Genomic DNA, 21,170 nt, shown 5'->3' on the forward strand with positions numbered 1-21,170 from the left:
GGCCTGCTGGGGACGGCCGTGTTTTTCCCGCCTCCGCCCGCCGCTCCACGCGGCCGGCCGGGCGGCCTAAGGCGCCCGCGGCCCCTCCGGCTCCCCCCTCCCGAGCCGCTTCGCTCTCGCGTCGGCCGGCCTAGCCACGAGTGGGATGTGTTGCTGATCTGGACGGGCCTGAGGTGGTGGGGTGGGCAGGGGGCGGGATGCAAAGCCGGGGTTACCTGAGCCGGGAGAAAACTTTTGTGCGAGCTGGAGCCCAGGGGCCGATGTGTGTAGGAAGCCTTCCTCCCCTCCCCCACGCTGCATGCTGCGAGCCGAGATTTGAAGGAAAAAATGACTATTAGAGGCCACGAAACTTAGGCTTCGAGCGGCGCCTGAGATGCACAATTCTGAGACTGTCACAGGCGCCCTACATTGGAAGGGCGATTCTTTCTCTTAGACGGCAGTAACCTTGTTGCCAAAACGTGAAACTTAAAGCCGAGGGGTTCTTGAAAGGTTCGGTCCTTTCACAGTGACCTGTTTGAGATTTTTGCTGTCCTCAGGAGGCTGAATTTATGTCTCATGAGTCAGTCGTAGGATAAGGGCTTGACACTCCTAGCCCATGAGCTAACCGTTAGTTTCCATGTCGTTAGTTCTTTTAAAGCCCGTCTCTTAATATGAAGAATTTGCACAGAGATGTTCAGAAGAAGTCAGGGAGGGGCTAGTGCTGACTTCCCAAATCTCCCCGCAGCCCTTTTAAAATCTTATTTACAGTGTTTCCTTTTTGCAAAAATGCTTATCAAATATTTCTAGTCACAGTACATTTGCTGCATCCAGAAATATGGTTTGGCTGTGTGGCATTGTGTTGAATTGACACAAGAGTGATAAACGATCTCATATGACATAAAAGACTTTTAAAATGAGCACATTGCATTTGGCCTGAAGAGAGAGGTTTTTTCCTTGGTCTGAAAGGTTTTATTTTCTGGAATCTAATTATTTTACTTTTTTTTGTTGCTAAAGTTTACAAAGTTTTTGAAAATTCCGACCAATTTCAGAATCAACTTGTAGGAGAGCCTTTGCAATGAAATGATAGTCGTAAATGTTTCTGTCTTGTGCTTAATACACAACTTGTCTTTTTGCTTTACATATACTTAAAAAAAAAAACCACCTTACCAGAAGTTCATTGAACTTTCCTGTTAAAAATTTGCTTCTTTTCTGTGGCTAATAGAATTCCCAGGTGCAACACTGTAAGGGTCTTGTGATACTGAGAATTTCCGAGTTCTGATGATCTTATGGTTGTGTTTGGGGGTTGGGGGCACATGGGAAAACAGAACTATATGTTCACAGAGATTTTGGACTTTAGAGCGCATCTTCATAGAAATAGGGCGTATTAATCAGTAAACGTATTCATCTTACACTGTAAGTAGTTTCTTGATCAAGTGTGCCAGTTTTGAATGTTTTCATTTTTTGCCAGTTCATCAGAAATTGAGGCTTGCCTTGAGAAACATTTCTCCCCCCAGAGTTTAACCAGAGTCTGCGTCTGTATAGACATTAGTGAGCTATCTTAATGTTTGTAATCATAAGTCATATTTGTCTTATTTTCAGAATAACCCTTTCTGCATTTTCCTCTCTTCCTTCTCTCTATTTATTACCACCTTCCCCTTGGTCTTCCTTCCTTTTTCATTAGCGTCAACCAAATATCCGTGGACTTTGAAATGAAAAGAAGTTGTTATAGGTCAGAAAACTGCACCTGGTGCATTTGCACAGTGGTTGATACGCTGTTTGGAAATGTGGTTATCTTGCGGGTTTTAGTGATTTTTAGGAAGCTTGTATCTTCTTTATATCTAACTAGGGTACCTTGAGGTTCAAGAAAAGTAGGCTTCTTCTTGAGATCCACCTCATGGCCGTTATTTCAGTATTTGTTGCAGTGTCTTTATTCTGCTGCTCGTTATCTTCATCACATTCACTACAGACAAGTGCACTTTATTAATTCCCTGTCTTGAGGCAGGATAGAGACTGGCCTTGTAGGGTTTTATTATCTAATCTCTCTCTCCAGGGAGTTGGTCCAGTTCAGCATTACATATATACAGGTTGAACCATACAAAAGAACATTTGGTAGGTTAATCTGGGACATCTGACCTAAGTTTACCCTAATTTAGGTAATGTTTGTTGAAACTATTTGGAAGAAGTTAGCTGCCCATTCTTCAATATGTTTTTGCAGCTTTATTTTACTGACATGAAAAATTCAATACGTATTCATGACTTTTTTTTTTTTTTAAGAAGCAACCTCAATTATAGCTCCTGTTTTATTTTATGCGGACTTAACACAATTGTTTAGCTTTTAACCTTGGTCATTTTTTCTTTTAAATCTGTGAATGGGAAAATAGCAAATTAACTTTAGAACAAAAATTAATGTCAAGTTGTGTTTTTTTTTTAAGTGAGGCGGAGAAAACCCAAACCACCAACGAGCATGTTGAACTAGAAACAGCAGAGCATTTATTTCACACCTATCCTAGATTTGAAGCAGAACTAGGAAAATTTGAAAGTCCTTAAACCTTGATTAAGTGGTCTGTGGGTGTTCATTTTGTTTCTAAATCAAACTTTTAAAACTGTTTAAGAATTGAGAGCTGATGGGCTTTTGAGGATTTTGTGATTTGTCAATATGCTTGTGAGGACACAACAGCTGCTTTTGTTAATCAGCAATTCTACCTTTAGTAAATTTAAGCCTTTTTTTTTTTTAACCTGGTGTACATGAAGTTCCTTAAAGATCTAATGCTTCCATGTACATTTCTTATGGTTTTACAGGGTTATTATTGCAAATTTAGGTCAGATACATCACAAAAGGCATATAATATTATTTTGATAGAGTTTATTAGCAGCATGTATACAAATTAGTTTAGATGAATCATGCATTGTCCTACAAACTAGTTATTTCTGGCTTAATGTAATATAGCTCCTGAATTTTTTCCAGCAGCATAATAAAATGGCTAATCAGGTGAATGGTAATGCGGTACAGTTAAAAGAAGAGGAAGAACCAATGGATACTTCCAGTGTAACTCACACAGAACACTACAAGACACTGATAGAGGCAGGCCTCCCACAGAAGGTGGCAGAAAGACTTGATGAAATATTTCAGACAGGTATAATATGCATTTCTTGTTTCTGACTGGTTATGAAAGTGAGGGCAAACCACTTTGAATTTTATAGATTTTTTTTCCTAAGGTTAAATAATACTTATTGTTTCTGATCTATGTAGAGCTGAATGTTTGTTACTTTCCCTTCATTGAGGGCATATTGGGTTTGACTTTGATATTCTTATTTCATTATTTTGAAGCCTTCTTAGTGTTGAACATGCAGTCTTGGTGGTTTCAGAACAGTACATCAATTTGTCTTAGATTTACCACCAATTAAAATGTATGTTTCAGCATACCAAATTTTACATTTTCTTAATCTAAATCAGTCATCATTTTGCTTTTACTTTTCTACTTTTAGCTTCTTAAAGTGATTGTTAAATCAGCTTAGGTCTCATTAGGTGGCATAATAAGAGGACTGGTTAGACTGTATTGTCTGAAACGATAATAAATGTCAGACTTCTTGAGAGTTTGTGGCCTGTCTAGTTTCTAATAGACAAAAATCCACATCTCTCAGTAATTTGGAAGTGTTTGGTTTGTAACAGCTGCTTTTAAAAAAAAATCTAGAAGTCCCATGGATAAGTGCTTAAGCAAATACGAATATCTTAATATGGTTGGTTGTAAGTGGTTTGAAGTTTTAAAGAGGGAGAGAAATATTTACCCTTTAGGGAGTGTTGTTCATAAATAAATGTGTCCTCCCCCTTTGGGGCCATAGATGGAAACTTTCTTCCTCTGTGTTTTGTGTGCCTATCCAGATTTGGGAGAGAGAATTGAATTGTCTGACAAATGTGTCTTAAGTACTCTAGTAACAAATACCTGTTTTTTGGGGTTTTTTTGTCCTTAAATTTTTTTTTCAAATCTGAAAAGCTTAGGATAATTTTAGACATTAAAATGACTTTCTAAAAATGACTCCTGGGTGATGGTTCCATTTGAAAATCAGTCCTCGGGAACTTGCTGTGACATTCTGCCATAGAGAATTGGCAGTGATCTGCTCAGAGATGCTCTCTTGTAGAGTGTTTGTTATTTATTGATAGAGGCTGATGGTCTGGGTGTAGGGTTGGATTGACAGAATGGATCGATGGGTGTCCTGAGTTGTGGCTTTGGGTGGTGGTATGGAATATTGAAGTAAGGAAACTCCAATTATTTAGGCATGCTCATTTTGAGCTTTTAAAACAAATCTTGGCAACATTCTCTTAAAGTAACTTTACAAATGGCATTACATTTATTTAAAATATATTTAAAATATATTTACTATATGGAATAATGTTCTTTTTGGCTTTATTAAAATGGAGTCACTTTTGATGTTAGTTCATATGGACTTGGGTTTTTAATCTGCCAAATATTTCCATTTTACATTGGATCAATTCTGAAATATATTCCTTATATAGAGAGAAATACAGCACAAACTTAACAGACTTAAGTAACTATATTATAAATTGAGTAGATGTTCTGTGTGCAGTTAATATATGTATAGATTGCAGTGCAGATATATTTTTCTGTATAGTTTACGTGTAAGTCCACAGTAAAGTCCTTAATGCCATTTGAAAAAAATAGTCATTTTTGACAGTGTTGTGAATGCCACAGAATCTTTTAAACCTCAGCTTGACACACATCAAAAGAATAAAAGATTGCCTTAAAATACGACTTTCAGAATTGATTAATCAAGCTGCACTTGCATTTGTAGAAGAGTTTAAAATTATGCCTTTCCACATTCTGATTGCAGCAAAGTAGATGCTTAGATAAACAAATGAATTTCATTTTCTCTTTGGTGCTAAGGAGGAAAAGCCTTTGATACCTTTTGGAGAGTGGAAAGAATTATTTAATAAAAATGGTTTCTCTTTTTTTTTCCTCCCACATCTTGTGTGGTTAGCAATGACTACAGCAGTCCATATAATTTGAAGGTTGATCCTTGGGGAATACATTGTATGCTTCTAACATAAATCAAAATTTGTTATATTAATGTCTAATCTATAGTACAGTGTGTGCATCAGATTTAACTTCCAAACCTTAAACCTTTTGGGGAGTGGGAAATGGGGTTAGGATTTTTGTGGGGTTTCTGTGGGATGTGGGGATTGAAATTCATGTTTGTAAGTGTTGACATTTTATCTTTTATTTTCATATTTGTACTCTTGACCTTTCTGTATGCGTAGTATTTGTATAGCTGCCTATATGCATATTAAATGAAAATGCAGTTTGTTAGTAATAGTATTGAATATAACAATTCTTGATTAAACAGTGATAGCACAGTTTAGATGATCCCTTTTGTTGCAGTAACATTACCCCTTTTCAATTTAATTTTTAGGATTGGTAGCTTATGTCGATCTTGATGAAAGAGCAATTGATGCTCTCAGGGAGTTTAATGAAGAAGGAGCTCTGTCCGTACTGCAGCAGTTCAAGGAGAGTGACTTATCACATGTGCAGGTAAGGCCGTTACTAGAAATGCCTGTGAACAGCTAATGGTCTAAAGTCAATTTACCATTACTTTTTTCCTGAGAGAGTTGATATTTTTTTGTTTGTGCCTACCTCCGCTTCTTAAAACAAAAGATTCAAAGAAAAACCTGCTTATGGCAGAGAGTTTTCAGAAGCAAAAGTGTTAAGTAAAAGTCTCACCCCCACTTCTTTGCAGTAAGTTTCTTTAAAGACTTAGAGTTTGCTCCTTGTTATTACTAGGTTTTTACAGGTTTAAATTCCTAAGATTTTAAACATTTTTGGGTTTTCTGATCCTGTTTTAGTATCTTGGAGGGAAATAATGTAGATAGGAATAGTTTTGGAATGTCTGGCAAAGATAGCCCAGATGCGATCGAATATGAACAAATGGAAGACTTTTGCCGGTGTGGAAGGTAAGCTCCCTGAGGCCTTGGCCGTCTTATGTGTCTGCTCCAGTCTCTGGCATATAGTAACCTCTCAGCAAATATTTGTTAAGTGAATAAATGGGTAAATATTTTGTTTAAATTCTTGTCGTTTGAAATTGTAATTTAATTATGTATTTGACCTTTCGGTGATTCCTGGTGGTTCTTTTTCATTGAATTACTTGCCTGTTCTAGAACAAAAGTGCATTTTTATGTGGAGTTATGAAGACCTACAGGCAAAGGGAGAAGCAGGGGAGCAAGGTGCAAGAGTCCACAAAGGGACCTGATGAAGCAAAGATCAAGGTAAAACTTGGGTAGTTGTGATATTAAGTTTAATGATGAGATTGGATGTTTCTTTTCATGGTTTCTAGGAAGTTTTTATAGTTCCACTTTTTTTTTAAACCAGTGTGTTAGAAATGAGATAATTTAAGGAAAATTACCCAAGAAGAATTTCAGACGCAAACATTGAATTGTATGTTTGGTGAAAAGCCCTAATTCACATTCTTTCCTCATTACTTGTTCTTCTGGCTGTGAATAGTACACGTTTATTGATGCTTCTGATAATAGCTTTTTAGATTGATTCAGTCATGTCTCTTGGTTTGGTTTCTTTCTAAGCACTTTGTTTCTCTTTATCTACCTCAGTTTCATTGTTTGTAAACTGGGAACATAGAGTTGTGAGGATTAAAGGAATTAAGATATGTCACTTGCTTAGAATAATGCCTGGAATGTAGCAAGAACTGTGTAACTAGCACCCATTACTGTTACTATTATTGAGATAAACTTCCCTGAAAGGTAAATATAGGGCTTTTGGTGAAAGACCGGTGAACCTAATTCCTTAGTTAAATGGATATTGATGTTTTATTGCCACGGCGAGAGACTTTTCAAATTGAAATAGTTACATTATTTAATGAAGTTGTTTGTACGGTTTTATGTTTTAGGAAATAGAATTTGTCGTTTCTATCAGAACTGGTTTACATAGAGCTCCTTTTATACCTTTCTCCCTCATCTATAAAATGGCATAACCCATTTTTTTCAGAAGTATTTACTTATTTATTTTGAGAGAGAGAGAGTGGGAGCAGGGGAGGGCCAGAGAGAGAGGGAGAGTGAGAATCCCACACAGCTTCCGTGCCCTTAGAGCAGAGCCCAATGCAGGGCTCAGATTCTTGAACCGTGAGACCATGACCTGAGCCAAAATCAGGAGTCAGGTGTTTAGCCCACTGCACCACCCAGGCACCCCTGTATTTTTAAAACAAATACGCAAGGGGCATCTGGGTGGTCCTGAGATTGAGCCCCATGCGGGGGTCTGTGCTGACAGCACATAGCCTTTTTGGGATTCTCTTTACCCCTCCCCTGCTCTCTCTCTCTCTCTCTCAAAATAAATAAGTAAACTTAAATAAATACATGAAAATTGCATTTGCCATAATAATTATTTTTTAGGAAAACTTATTAGCATGTATTGAATAGGCCTATGTTTTTTCCTTTAAGCTGGAAATTTGCTCTTGGTAAGGCATATATAATATATGAGACGTGTGTATATTACATATTAGACAAGTAATGTGTAAGTATGTAATATATGTATTGTGTTGTGTTGTGTTTTTATTATGTATTAACATGGCATTTCTGTGCTTAAAGGTAGAGCAGTTCTATTTGAGTCAAAGTTAGAAGAATAGAGAGCCTAAGGTAACTCTGAAATCCCAGAGTTCCTCCAAAGATATTTTTGAAAACCACTAAACTTGATGACATCTAAAATCTTTTGTTGCTTTGATGTTGTGTATAGATCTTTCTCAACTTAGGATGGGGTTACATCCAGGTAAACCCATTTTAAGTTGAAAATGCATCTAATAACACTTAACCTGGTGAACACTGTAGTCTAGTGTCTTTTTTTTTCTTTTTTTTTTTTTTAAAGAGAGAGGCATGCATATGTGCGCATGCTGGGGAGGGGTAGAGGGAGAGGAGAGAGAATCACAAGCAGACTCTGCACTTAATTGGGAGCCTGACCTCAGGACCTCACGACTGATATTAGGATCTCACAACTGTGAGATCAGGACCTGAGCCAAAATCAAGAGTCTGACACTTAACTGACTGTGCCACTGAGGCACCCCTAGCCTAGCCTACCTTAAATGTGCTTAGACTTAATATTAGCCCAGTTGGGTAAAATCATCTAACACAAAGCATATTTTATAACAAAGTATTAGATATCTCAGGTAAGTTATAGAGTTCTGTACGGACAGTGAAAAACTGGTCGGTAGGAGTACAGAATGGTATTGTGTTGGTTACTTACCCTGTGATCACGTGGCTGACAGGGAGCTGAGCCTCCCTGCCACAGCCCAGCATCAGGAGAATATCATGGTGATGGTTGCTAGATCTTGAAAAGATAAAAAATCAAAGTATGAAGTGTGGTTTCTACTGAACATGTGTCACTTTCACAGCATCCTGAAGTCGAAGCCTTAGTTGGATCACCGCAAATTGGGGACCATCTCATTTTTAAAACACGAAGTGTAAAATTCTCCCCTTTTTAGATACATTGCATTTCTCTTTTTTTCTATTTTGTCTGTTCTGTAGGCCTCTCCTATAAATATAAACCCTTACGGGTAAGAACCATTACCTTTTCTGCAATTCCTTTAATACCTAATGTTGTGAAAAAAGTTGGTAATTAGGAAACATAAGTTTTTTTGGAAACCTGAGTATACTCATTTGGTAATTGCCAAATATTTTGAGTCCATGCTGTATGAGAAATGGTCTGGTTTTTACACAGCTTATGGTATACCAGGAAGTAAAAACAAACGGAATAAACAAAATAAAGGTTAAATTACTTGACTATAATACAAAGTCAGAGTAGGAAGATGTGAGAAATAGCAAATGAGAGACGCTGCGTGAAGGAGGTAGGACTTCTGCTTTTTTATTTTCTTTTAATTTTTCTTGAAAGAGAGTGTGACTGCGGGGAGGGATGGCAGGGGAGAGAGAGAATATGAGGGATAGAGAGAATCCCAGGCAGGCTCCAAACTGTCAGTACGGAGCCTGAGGGGCTCAAACCCATGAACCACGAGATCATGACCTGGACTGAAATCAAGAGTCGGATACTTAACCGACTGAGCCCACCCAGGCACTCTGGGACTTATGATTTTTTTTAAGGGTAGAGAACATTTTATTTGAAATGAATTGCAGGTGGATATATGGTATGTAAAGGGAGCAAGTTAAGGAAAGCTCTCAATGAAGTAGAGGAGAATGCAAATGAGGAATGCTGCAGTATGTAAGTGCATGGAGATAGTCCCGAGTTAGCTTCTGTCGTATTTTTAATAATCTTTACCCCATTTTTCTGTTCTGGTTCATAACAAAAATGTGTTGTGTGCTTAGAGATTTAATTTGTCTACAGTTCAAGTATAAACAGATGTATAATTATCTTTAGGCGTTGCTTGAGAGAACCGGCTATACTCTGGATGTAACCACGGGACAGAGGAAGTATGGTGGTCCTCCGCCGGACAGTGTGTACTCTGGTGTGCAACCAGGAATCGGAACAGAAGTAAGTATTCTTCAGCTGTTTCCTGAAATCTTCCCAGTTTGTAAATTATTCTGTTGTATGATGGGGAAGAATTTGATTCTTTTCAAAGTGTAGTTATAATTAATTCTTTTTTGATATCATCTGTATTTTACTGTTCTCCTGAGCAAGGAGAATCCTGTGACTGGTAGATACCCAAACACTTTGTTAAGGAATGTAGAGTTCTTTGAACCAGGCACCAACAACACACCATTTTAGGTGCTTGGGTTGAGGTTATTAAGGACAAAGAGTTACTTTGTTCTGATTTTGTTTCATTGTCAGTAGTTTTGAACAGTGCTTGTCCTCCCTCCTTGATCCACCCTCCACAAACGGGGTACTCATATTTACTGAGAGATTTATTGATGGGAGTGGGTTACACAAGGGAAGGATGTAGAATCAGATAAAAGGTAGAGCACATTGGTCTGTCCATGAACAAAGAAGCAATTCTTCCTCCGTCTGTGCCTTTGGAAAGGTTTCTTCATACACCTTTAGGTTAGCCAATTCTAATCCTTTAAATGGTAAAAACTGTGTGCCAAAATATAAGTTTACAGCAGGACTTTTTCTAAGTTGGTGTCTTTCAGGTAGCTACAAACAAAGATAATTATTTCTAGTTTGTGAATAAAGATATCAATTAACATACCTTTTCAGATTTATATCAAAAGTAATTCTAGTGTATTCTCTGTGTACAGAATAAAGTTTACATTCATTGGTCTTTGTTCCCTGAACTTTCAAACATAATTACAGTTAGTATTCTATTTCTTAATATTTAGCAGTATTAAAAGGACTCCAAGCATTTAAACATGTTTTTTAATATTTTTTTATTTTTAAGTGATCTTTATACCAACATGGGGCTCAAACTCACAACCCAAGATCAGTTGCACACCAGCCAGGTGCCCCAACCCATCCTTGATTTTTATGTTCTACATAGATTGTGAAACCTTTCAAATCTACACTTAATATTTTGTTTACTTTTAAACAACATGTAGTTTGGCTTTCTTACTTGAATTACTTCATAATGTATTTTTTTCTCTTGGTTTTAAACTTTATTTTCTTACCTTAAACCGTCATGTAAAATAAGTAAAAAATGAAATTGCTCCTTTGCCTTTTCCTTATTTTGAGGCAGCCTAAAACACCTCTAAGAGGGGAATACAGTTGGAAAAAGTTATCTATAGTATACCATCCAGCAAGTGATGTTCCTGTTGATATACCAATTACTGTATTTATCTTAGTCTTGTTTCTTTAGTTATAAAATCCTTAGGAATAAAAATTAATATTTTATATAATATTATTATATTTTATATTCTTACTGTGTATAATATATTACTGTATGTTACAAAATGTAATTTAAAAATAGTTTTTGTAGTTGGTTTATTTTAGAATTATAAAAATGAACTTATTTAGCCCATTAGATTGATTTTATTAATGAACTCTTTAATGGAGACTTGTTCTGTCTTCGTTTTATATAGATAAGAAAGGAATTATTAGTGCTCTTAAGATTTCGCTGAAAGCATTTGAACCATTTAATATGATAAGCTATTTTGAGTATCCAGTTAGAAACAGCGTTGCTATCTTAACTGTAAAGTATGTATGTTCTCTTATGTTGCATTGTCTCTATGAAAAAGGTGCATTTTCCTATGTATTAGATATCCTGGCACAGAGCACGTATTGTTGTAGTGAAATGAGCCTAAGCCACTCCTGTCAAGCAGGTTATTACAACAAAATCTTAGTATAAAGGTTTGGATTCTTCCTTTAAAGTTAAATTTCATGAAATTTGGCCTATACTTGTTGAAAATTAAAGTTTATTAAAAATCAGAAAAATAAGAGGTTTTTAATATACTGGGTTGCTAATTTAATACATTGGTTTAATTGGTGTCATTTTTGATGCTATGAGGTATAAGTTTTTGTTTTTATTAAAAAACTTTTTTTTTCACATTTTATTTTATTTTTGAGAGGCAGAGAGAGAAAGAGACACAGAATCCGCAGCAGGGTCCAGGCTCTGAGCTAGCTGTCAGCACAGAGCCCGACACGGACGGGGCCTGAACCCACGAACCATGAGATCATGACCTGAGCCAAAGTCGGACGCTTAACCAACTGAGCCACCCAGGCGCCCCAGTTTTTGTTCTTTTATGTTTCACTGCAGTCATTAAAAATTTTTAGCTCTTGGGGCATCTGGGTAGCTCAGTCTCTGTTGAGCCGCGGACTTCAGTTCAGGTCATGATCTCATGGTCTGTGGGTTTGAGCCCTGCATCCGGCTCTGTGCTGACAGTTCAGAGCCTGGAGCCTGCTTTGGATTCTGTATCTCCCTCTCTCTGCCCCTTCCCCGCTCGTGCTCTGTCTCTCAAAAAATAAATGTAAAAAAAAAAAACCAAATGAACATATTTAGCTCTTGATTGAGGAAGCTGATATTAGGGTCAGTGCCTGAGACTGACCATAGTAAATTTTAGTTATGATAAGACTAAGGTTTCATCTCTGGGCAAAGTGTACTGTAAATTAATCCTGTAAGTGAGCACTCATTTGCAGACATTTTTAAACATTGCCCTGAAATGTGAAATCTACAAGAAAGATAGGTATTAATTTTGAAGTGTATTTTTTAGTGTGTCTTGGCCCTCAGATCAGGTCTGATTATAGTACCTTTGTATTCTTCAACTGGCATTGTATAACTATTTTGGGAAGCAACTTCTGTTTTTATTTGTTTACATTATAATAAGCACTTGTTTAAAGAACATAGCACTGATGTTTTGTAGAGGAATTCAAAGGAAATGGTAGGTTAAGATTTAATTCTTTGGTTTACTGACTAATGGAAGTGTGAGAGAACCAGTATATATAATAGTGATGTAAAAGTATATGACTTAGTAGTACCTAAATTGAATTAACGTATAAGGAAGAGCTGCTATGTTTGCAAAATAGCAAATAGGAGCTGGATAATGGAAGAAGCCAGTAGCTACTCAAAAGACAATGTTGTGCTGCCTGTTCCTTCTAGAGCCTCAGCGGGCTTTCTCTGTTACTGTTGAAGTATTTGGTGTATAGACAGTAGACAGCCAAAACTTTTTTCAAGCCTGATGCTTAGTGAGTAAAGAAAGAATTGTTGTTACAGTGTTTATTATATTCTGTTGGTTCTAATGGGGGCGGGGAGGGAGGGTATTACCTGTACATGTCTGAGTGCTTACTCTAAACAGTTCGTATGGAGCCAGAATGGCTCAGGGACCAAGTTAATATAAGGAAAGCATTTCTGTTTCATTTTAGTTAATTAAAAATTGAGCTTAGAAACTTTTCAAGGAACGATGCTTAGTTTTTGAATACAATTTATTTTAAAGTTATTTTAATATCCTAAGTTAAACTGATTTTGAAGCCATCTCCTTTTTCTCAGTAAAACAGTATTTTTTTAAATGTTTTATTTATTTTTGAGAGAGAGAGAGAGCACATGCGCATGTGTGCATGCGCAAGTGGGAGAGGGTCAGAGAAAGAGGGAGACCTAGAATCCAAAGCAGGCTCTAGGCTCTGGGCTGTCAGCATAGAGCCCAACTCGGCTCCAACGTACAAGTAGTGAGATCATGATCTGAGCTTAAGTCGGATGATCAACCAACTGAGCCACCCAGGTGCCTCTGTTATTATGTTTTTAATGTTTATTTAATTTTGAGAGAGAGAGTGCTAGGGAGGGGCAGAGAGAGAGAAAGTGAAACATAGAATCGAGAGCAGGCTCCAGGCTCTGAGCTGTCAACACAGAGCCCAACTTGGAGATCGTGACTTGAACCGATGCTTAACCCACTGAGCCACCCAGGTGTTCCAGTAAACCAGTATTGTTAGTCTGTTTCTTCATGGGCCCCAGTGATTATAATACTGGGGACTTTGTTGACTGAAGATTTGCTGATGTGTTTTTCTAAAGTAAAACAGTATTCTTAAAATCTGTAAATTGGACTTCTAACATTCAAATGATATTTTAGAGTACAAGGAACTTGCTCTTATCCCTTCTGTAGAGTGATTAATCAATCATTAAGTTGCTTTTTCTGAAAATACAGGTTTTTCATTTTAGGTTTGCTTAATGAGGTAAACTTTCTGGTTCTAAAAATATAGGGATAAATGTGATATAAATAGTATAATAATCTGACACCTAGCTTCCTCACTTAGCTGTGTGTCAAATGTATTTTCATAGTGCCACTTTCTGTACTTTTCTTTGCTTTATTATATATTTGTTATGGGTATGGAGGAAATAGGGGTGGTGAAAAATGCGATCATGAAGCACCACTGCATTATGTTAATGGAAGCAATATGAAGCAGAATTTGCTTCCTAGAACAGTTTTTAAATGTTCAAATAAAAGTAGCCTCAAATATAAAAACACTCTGGGCTGGGCCAGAGAGCTTAGCCACACCAAAAAATACACTTCAAAATGAATACCAATTATCCTTGTATATTTTTTGTTTTAAGATACCTTTTATTAATAGTTTGTTGTTGTTGTGTGTGTGTGTTCTAGTGCTATGCCCAGTTAATGAATGCTCATTTATAGGATTGATAATATAAGGTGGTATAGCTGAGGCTAATGAGAAGTGGTCAGATTCTATCAGGATTTGTGGATGAGTCGGATATGGGGGTATTGGAGAAAGGAGCCAAGGAAGACTTCAAGGCTTTGACTTGAGCAGCTAGAAGGGTGGGGTTGCCATTTATTGAAGAATGTTGTACAGAAGGACAGACTTGCAAGACTGAAAGATTGCAATTCAGTCTGGACATGTTAAGAGTTAGATGTCTCTTAGACCTCCAAATGGAGCTGTTGAGTGAGACAGTTGCTTATGTAATCCTGGAGTTCAGGGGAGAGTTTTGGCTGGAGATTACAAATGGTGGGAGGCATAAGCATTCAAATGGTATTTAAAAACCAGAGTTTGGACGTGGTCACCAAGGAAGTGTGTGTAGCTAAAATAAAGGTCTGAGATATGATCCCTCCACATTTCGAGGTTCAGGAGATGAGAAGGAACTAGCAAAGGGAACTGAGCAGAAAGAGACAAACCAGGGGTGTGGTATCCTAGAAGTCAAGTGAAGCGTTTTCACAGAAGGAAGCTTGGTCAGTTACAACAAAGATCCCAAGAGAGACAAGGACTGTGATTTGCCATTTGATTGTGGCAACGCGGATGTGATTAGTGACTTTGACAGTGGTGGTGAAAGCTGGATTTCGAGAAGATTCAGGAGAGTGGGAGGTGAGGGATTTGAGATAGCAAGAATATATAGCTCTTTTGAGCAATTTTGTTAAAAAGGGTAGAAGAGAAATGGGACAATAACTGGAGGGTGTGTCATAGTCAAGATATATTTTTATTTTCATTTAAGTTTTAAGTGCAAAATTAGAATTACTTGTGTGCTGATGAGAATTGTCTATGAATAAAGGAGAAAATTGATCAGATTGTTGCTGGACCAAGTGTCCTTGAGTAGAAAAGGGATGGGATCTAGTGTCTAAGTTAACAGCATGAGGTTGATTTTCATTTGTATATTCATCAAAGATGAGCAGCTGTTAATGTTCTAGGCACTGTCATCAGTACTGGGAATAAAATGAGAACAAGATGTGGGCTCTCTGCTCACGTGGAAATTGAACCCTCTTGATGGTGTTATTCCCAGAAGAGGGTATTGCAACTCACTGATTAAGAAACTGACTCAGAGTAACTAAAATGTAGATTTGAATTCAACATAACTTAAAGCTCAACAATTTCTCACATTTGCCTACCTTCACAGCTGTCAACCTATTACTCCATACCACCATCATCCCCTGCCGGATTGCCTTGTGAACCTGACTGGTCAGCCTGTTTCTCCATACAGTCCGTTTTCTACCTGGCTGTCGGCCCTTTAGAGTATGACAGACCTACTTACTGCCCAGAACCCCTTGATATCTTCCCAACGCATTTGGAATAAAATGCAAACCCCTAACATGGTTTAACTTGATCTAGCCCCTGTTCTCTCTTTCCAACGGGTCACTGTCCTGTTTGATGTTTTTCAGATATGCTAGTGTGTTCCCATCTTTTTGTAGTTGTTCCTGTACCTTGGAATGTTCTTTCCTCAGATTTTTACTTAATTTTCTACCTTAGGTCTCAGTTCATATTTACTTCTTCAAGGAGGCCCTTCTAATTAAAATATAGCCTCTTCCTTGCCGTTTATTCCCTTTTCTTGGTTTTATTTTTCTTAGTCTTTAACACTTCCTGAAATCATATAGTTTATCTTTTTAACTTTTGTCTCTATCAATAGTAAGTGTGTCTCATGTTTAGACCTTATTTGTGGGATTCACTATATCTCAAGAACTCAGAAAAACAAACATGGCACATGAATTCAAGGTATATGCAATTCCATGTCTCATGAAAAGTTTGGAGAAGCTCTATGAGTAGGGAGGAAGCCAGTTGTCTGTATAGGCTAGGTATTATTTATTGAAACAACTTCAAGCTGATATTAAAAGATTAATTGGATATGGATAGGAATGGGAGGGATTCAAAATATCTGAGATTTTTGTTTATGAAAGTATTATTTTTTGGGTCATCTTATGGGTGGAGGGAGCCACAGAACTATGTTCTCCTAAGAGAAATGGGGAAGAATAAAGGAACTGGTTGGCAAGTGTGGGTTTTACTCATTTTGATTTTTAGAAAAAAGAAACATTTGTTACAAATCTACTATATCTATCATAGAATAGGAAATATAATTAAAGAGAAAGAATAAAATTAGAAAAATTTTTTCATGTACTGATAAACCACTATTAGTACTATTCTGATATATAGTCATTTATATTTATATCTACATTTGTATTCAAAAAAACAAAAATTAGGGGCACCTGGGTGGCTCAGTCGGTTAAGTATCTGACTTTGGCTCAGGTCATGATCTTGCAGTTTGTGGGTTCAAGCCCTGCTTCAGGCTTTGTGCTGACTGCTCAGAGCCTGGAGCCTGCTTCAGATTCTGTGTGTGTCTCTCTCTCTCTTTCTCTCTTTCTCTCTCTCCCCTCCTCCCCTGCTTGTGCTCTCTCTCCAAAAAAAAAAAAAAAGTAAAAAAAATAAATAAAAAACAAAAATTGGCATTGCTAGACTTCTTGGTGATAGGAGGTAAAATCAGGACAACCGAGAGGAAATGTTTAATAGGCTGTTTGAAGTATAAAATTAGGTCTTGGGATGTAGATCTGGGAAATGACTATATAGTTGTAGGCTTGGGGGATGGATATGATCTTTATTTAAAAAAATTTTTTTTATGTTTATTTTTATGAGAGAGACAAGATGTGAGCAGGGAGGAGCAGAGAGAGAGGGAGACACAGAGTCTGAAGCAGGCTCTAGGCTCTGAGCTGTCAGCACAGAGCCCAGTGCGGGGCTTGAGCCCACACATCGTGAGATCATGACCTGAGCCGAAGTTGGACGCTTAACTGACTGAGCCACCCAGGTGCTCCTGGATATGATCTTTAAAAGCAAAGAAAACACAGGGAAGATGAGATAGAGCCATAACTTTGGGTAACTAACATGCAGACTATTATTAGGTGGCTAGAAGAATCACCATTTAGAAATGATGAGAAATGATTAAAGGTGAGAAGACCAGTCTAGTGGAGGATCCTGAAAATTTAAGAGAATTTTTAGGAGGCAGCACCACTAATGTTAACGCTTATTGCAAAGGCAAGGAGGATGAGATTGAGGAAGCAAAGACTTAAACTTCATCACTAGAAGTATCCATTAGTCACATTTGGCATACAGCTTAGCATTAGAGGAAGAAGCCAGTGTTAGTTAAAGAGAGCATAAATGCCAAGGGCTTTTCAGAGTGAGTTTTTGTTAGAAACATGGTTCTATAGAGGTATCACATAGAAGATGCCCTCCATGTCTAGTTATTCTCTGTAGTTCACAGTATTAAGGATATAGTAGATGTGATGTGTTCAAAGCATTTGAAAGTGAAAGGTAAATGGGTAAAGGTTTCTTGTTTGTATATTGTTTTGTTAGGGGAAATTTGACATGTTTGAAAACAACCAGTGGGAAGGATAGGATGTACTGAGCAAAATAGGAGAGTTGAAGAAATAAAGTTTGCAGTTATTTCCAGAAGAAGGTGGGGAGAAGAAATAGGCTTAGTTATAGGAGTAAGGAGTTAACCTCAGAAAGGACGTAAATCTCTTTCTCTGAGGTATAAAGAAGTTAAAAACAGATACTGAGAAAGTTTTATTGCTGAGAGGAGAGACTATAAGGGCACCAGCGACTTTCCCCCACGATCTCCTTGGAATGACTTCGTGAGCGAGGACTGGAGACTTCACAGAGACAGAAGGATTGCATAGCTGTTACGTGAGAATTATGCTAGGAAGTCCAAGGAAGACCTCCAGTTTTACCAGACAGCAGTGAAGGTAAATTCGATTATTTTGAAAAGGGCTCTCTTAGCACAGCTGTTCCCGAGCTTCACACCAGAAGCTTTATATCAGTGATAATCTGGCCATCGTTTGCATTGCTGTTTAGTCAGGTCATTTTTCATAATATGAAAAGTTGATGAAGAAGTGTTTCACTAGAAAATTCCTCTCTAACACAAACATTTATTTATTCTGTAAGATTGTGTGTGGATTGCAAATCTTTTCACATAAAAGATTATCTTTGATGTTGCCGACATGGTGGAAACTTGAAGAAAATTGTGGTCTGATGTTAAATACTGAAAACGTTTTTGACTGCTTAATTCTAACTTACATTATAATTTAATCCTTATTATATAATTTTAATTAAGGTAGAGCGCCAAATCCTCAAATGCTGAATTTTTTTCACACCTTAAAATGAAATACTCTGACAGAAAAAGGGATAGGTAGATTGAAGCTCTGGAGGGTTTTTTTTTCCTCCCCATCCAAGTTAGTTAGCACCTAGTGCAACAGTGATTTCAGGAGTAGACTCCTTAATGCGCCTCACCCATTTAGCCCCCGCCCCAGCAGCCCTCTGTTTTCTGTATGTAAGAGTCTCTTATGTTCTGTCGCCCTCCCTGTTTTTATGGTATTTTTGCTTCCCTTCCCTTATGTTCTTCTGTTTTGTGTCTTAAATTCCTCACATGAGTGAAGTCATGGGATATTTGTCTTTCTCTGACTAATTTTGCTTAGCAAAGTACCCTCTAGCTCCATCCGGAAGCTCTGGAGTTTTAAGTGGTAAAGATTTTAGAGTTGAAAAAGCTTGAGGAAGACCACTTCAGTCTTTATTCAATTATAAAAATGTAGACCTATTTCCCAAAGATACATACCTGCCCTTTATTGTTTTTGTGAGAAAAAGAGAAACAATAAAAATTTAGAGTTGTTTGTACAAATTTTGCACACTTTTATTAATTAGGTTCCATTTTTCACTATAGAATACTGTTCTGTGTTAATGACCCAAGGTCATTATGAAAAATGTGAGGGTTAACTCCCAAAGATTCGAATTGTACTTAATTCCTCCTTAGCCATCTTTGTGTCCATAGCAGTTAGGCTTTCTGGCTCTAAAATCAAATGTTTACAATTGGGATTCTAATACAGAGATTTTTTATTTTTTTCAGGTCTTTGTAGGTAAAATACCAAGAGATTTATATGAGGATGAGTTGGTACCCCTTTTTGAAAAGGCTGGTCCCATTTGGGATCTCCGTCTTATGATGGACCCACTGTCTGGTCAGAACAGAGGGTACGCATTTATCACCTTCTGTGGAAAGGAAGCCGCACAGGAAGCTGTTAAACTGGTATGTGATAAACAAATACACACTGTCTAGTAAGTCATTATTTGAAAGAGTTACCTCAATTTAAAGTGTTTGCAGTTAACATTTTCTTCAGTTTTTGCTTTGAACGGTTATATGTTGATTAAATTGGTATGTGATCTTTGCTCTATTTTTCTGATTATGAAAGTAAAAGAGAATGAAAATATCCAAGAATTAATGTGTTAGAGAAAGTCTCCCATAATTCTAGGAAGTTATTAGATTAGCTAGTAAGTAAACTTTCATTTGAATCACATTTGGCTTCTGCAGTTCTCTTTTGATTTTAGGCAGAAAGGATGTCAGTCATTACTGTTAAACTTTAGGATAAGATTCTCAAAAGTGTAGTGACAGCTGGGGTGGATTCTGGGGAACAGGACTGGGTAACGGTGACTTTTACGACACAGTTCAGGAAATGATCGAGACTCTCAAATGATTGAGGTTGTCACAATCTAATCATACAATTTACTCTCTAAATATATGCCTGTTCTTTTCTGTATTTTGTTTTCAGGCCCTTCAGCCTTCCAGTCATTAATCTTTCTCTCTCTTTTTTTACTATTTTATATCCAATCTTCTGTAATCTAGTAACTTCCTTTTTGCAGGGCCTTTAACTCTTTGTACGTAGTAGTACAACTGCTAGGAGAAGCCGGGAGTAACAGGTCTGCAAGTGAGGTGTATCTTCACTCCTGTATTGGTGCAGCCATCTCAATAACTTAAAACAGTAGTGTCATTGTTTTTGCATACTCTTTCTATACATCTAAAAGCCTCACTTTGTCTAGTTCCAGTCCTTCTAGAATGGGTACCTCTTTCACCAGGGTTTTTGGTTTCATTAATCACTTCTAAATTACTTCCATTTCTAGCTTGACCCAGATTTTAGTTTTTATTAGGGACTTTTTCTTCTGACTTGTTTATTAGTGGGAAGTTTTCAGAGCTTTATCCTCGTTTTTGGTCATGCGTGGGTGATTCTATATTTTAATAACCACATATCTTTTAGTAAGGTAATGGGTAAGTAATGTTAAAGCCTAAGAAGCTCAAGTTTACCAAGGAAACTATCACCATAGTGATTTCAATAAAACTTTTGGTCCTATTATTTCATGTAATTTTGAAGGTATGTGTTTGATATGCAGTTTAAAACTTCATGTATATATTTAGAATTCTGTATTTTGTGTAGAATGTGAACTTCTAAATTCCTATATTAATTACGCATAGTTGTTATTCTTCATGTATTGTTACTTTGCCTTTAGCTTATCTATATCTAATTTTATCTCCAAGGACCCTGAATGATCAGTCTTGGGCATTTTTTCTGAAGTTCTCTGGAAAAATTTTCAGATAGATCACATTGAAATATTAAATAAGATACTTTAAAAAATAAAGTGAAATAACTGAGTCATTTTTATCCAGAGGAGCAGTGAAAGTTAACAAAACCAAACTAAGATGAGAGACCATAACAAGTTTTAAAATACACATTTATATAATGGTAAGCATGAGGGAACTTGGTGAGTTCATGAAGCAGGAAGTTTTTGACCTTAGTTGTTGGATTATTTTAGATTGAGATGTGTTGTCCTGAGTTTGGGATGGTCGTGGGGAATCTGGTTCTTTTCTTCCTTGCAGTGTGACAGCTATGAAATTCGCCCTGGTAAACACCTTGGAGTGTGCATTTCTGTGGCAAACAACAGGCTTTTTGTTGGATCAATTCCGAAGAATAAGACTAAGGAAAACATTCTGGAAGAATTCAGTAAAGTCACAGGTAAAACAAAAATGTATTCAGTACAAGTTAGTTTGGGGACATCTGTGGTACTATTTATAAGTACAAAACAAAAGGTATATATTAATCTAAAAATTCAAACCTTCAATATCTAAATTGCCTCCTTTCTCCTGTATAGTGATTTGGACTGAGTATATTCCCTCATATCCTTAATTTCTTGGAATGTCCCCTTCACTTGTGTGCCTTAGGTTTCGGAGTAGTCTTTGCCCTGAAGCCCTCGAGTGAAGGCTTCCCAACGTTACGTGTGCTTCGGGGC

The 21,170-nt window shown here is 37.1% G+C and overlaps 1 protein-coding gene across 4 annotated transcripts in view; it reads left to right on the forward strand.

The window, feature by feature from the left end:
- HNRNPR (heterogeneous nuclear ribonucleoprotein R) overlaps positions 1-21,170 on the forward strand; it is a 32,615-nt gene that overhangs the window by 358 nt on the left and 11,087 nt on the right. For 2 of the 4 annotated variants that reach the window (XM_029946634.1, XM_029946636.1), the window contains exons 2-7: positions 2,948-3,113; positions 5,407-5,525; positions 6,149-6,256; positions 9,360-9,473; positions 18,964-19,140; positions 20,761-20,896. In XM_029946634.1, the coding sequence (XP_029802494.1) occupies positions 2,957-3,113; positions 5,407-5,525; positions 6,149-6,256; positions 9,360-9,473; positions 18,964-19,140; positions 20,761-20,896 (811 nt within the window). In that variant the 5' untranslated portion in view covers positions 2,948-2,956. Of the gene's footprint in view, positions 1-2,944; positions 3,114-5,406; positions 5,526-6,148; positions 6,257-9,359; positions 9,474-18,963; positions 19,141-20,760; positions 20,897-21,170 lie in introns of all 4 variants that reach the window. The other 2 variants (XM_029946635.1, XM_029946637.1) reach the window with 2 other exon arrangements.

The sequence above is a fragment of the Suricata suricatta genome, chromosome 8, assembly GCF_006229205.1.
Source record: "Suricata suricatta isolate VVHF042 chromosome 8, meerkat_22Aug2017_6uvM2_HiC, whole genome shotgun sequence".
Lineage (NCBI taxonomy): Eukaryota > Metazoa > Chordata > Mammalia > Carnivora > Herpestidae > Suricata > Suricata suricatta.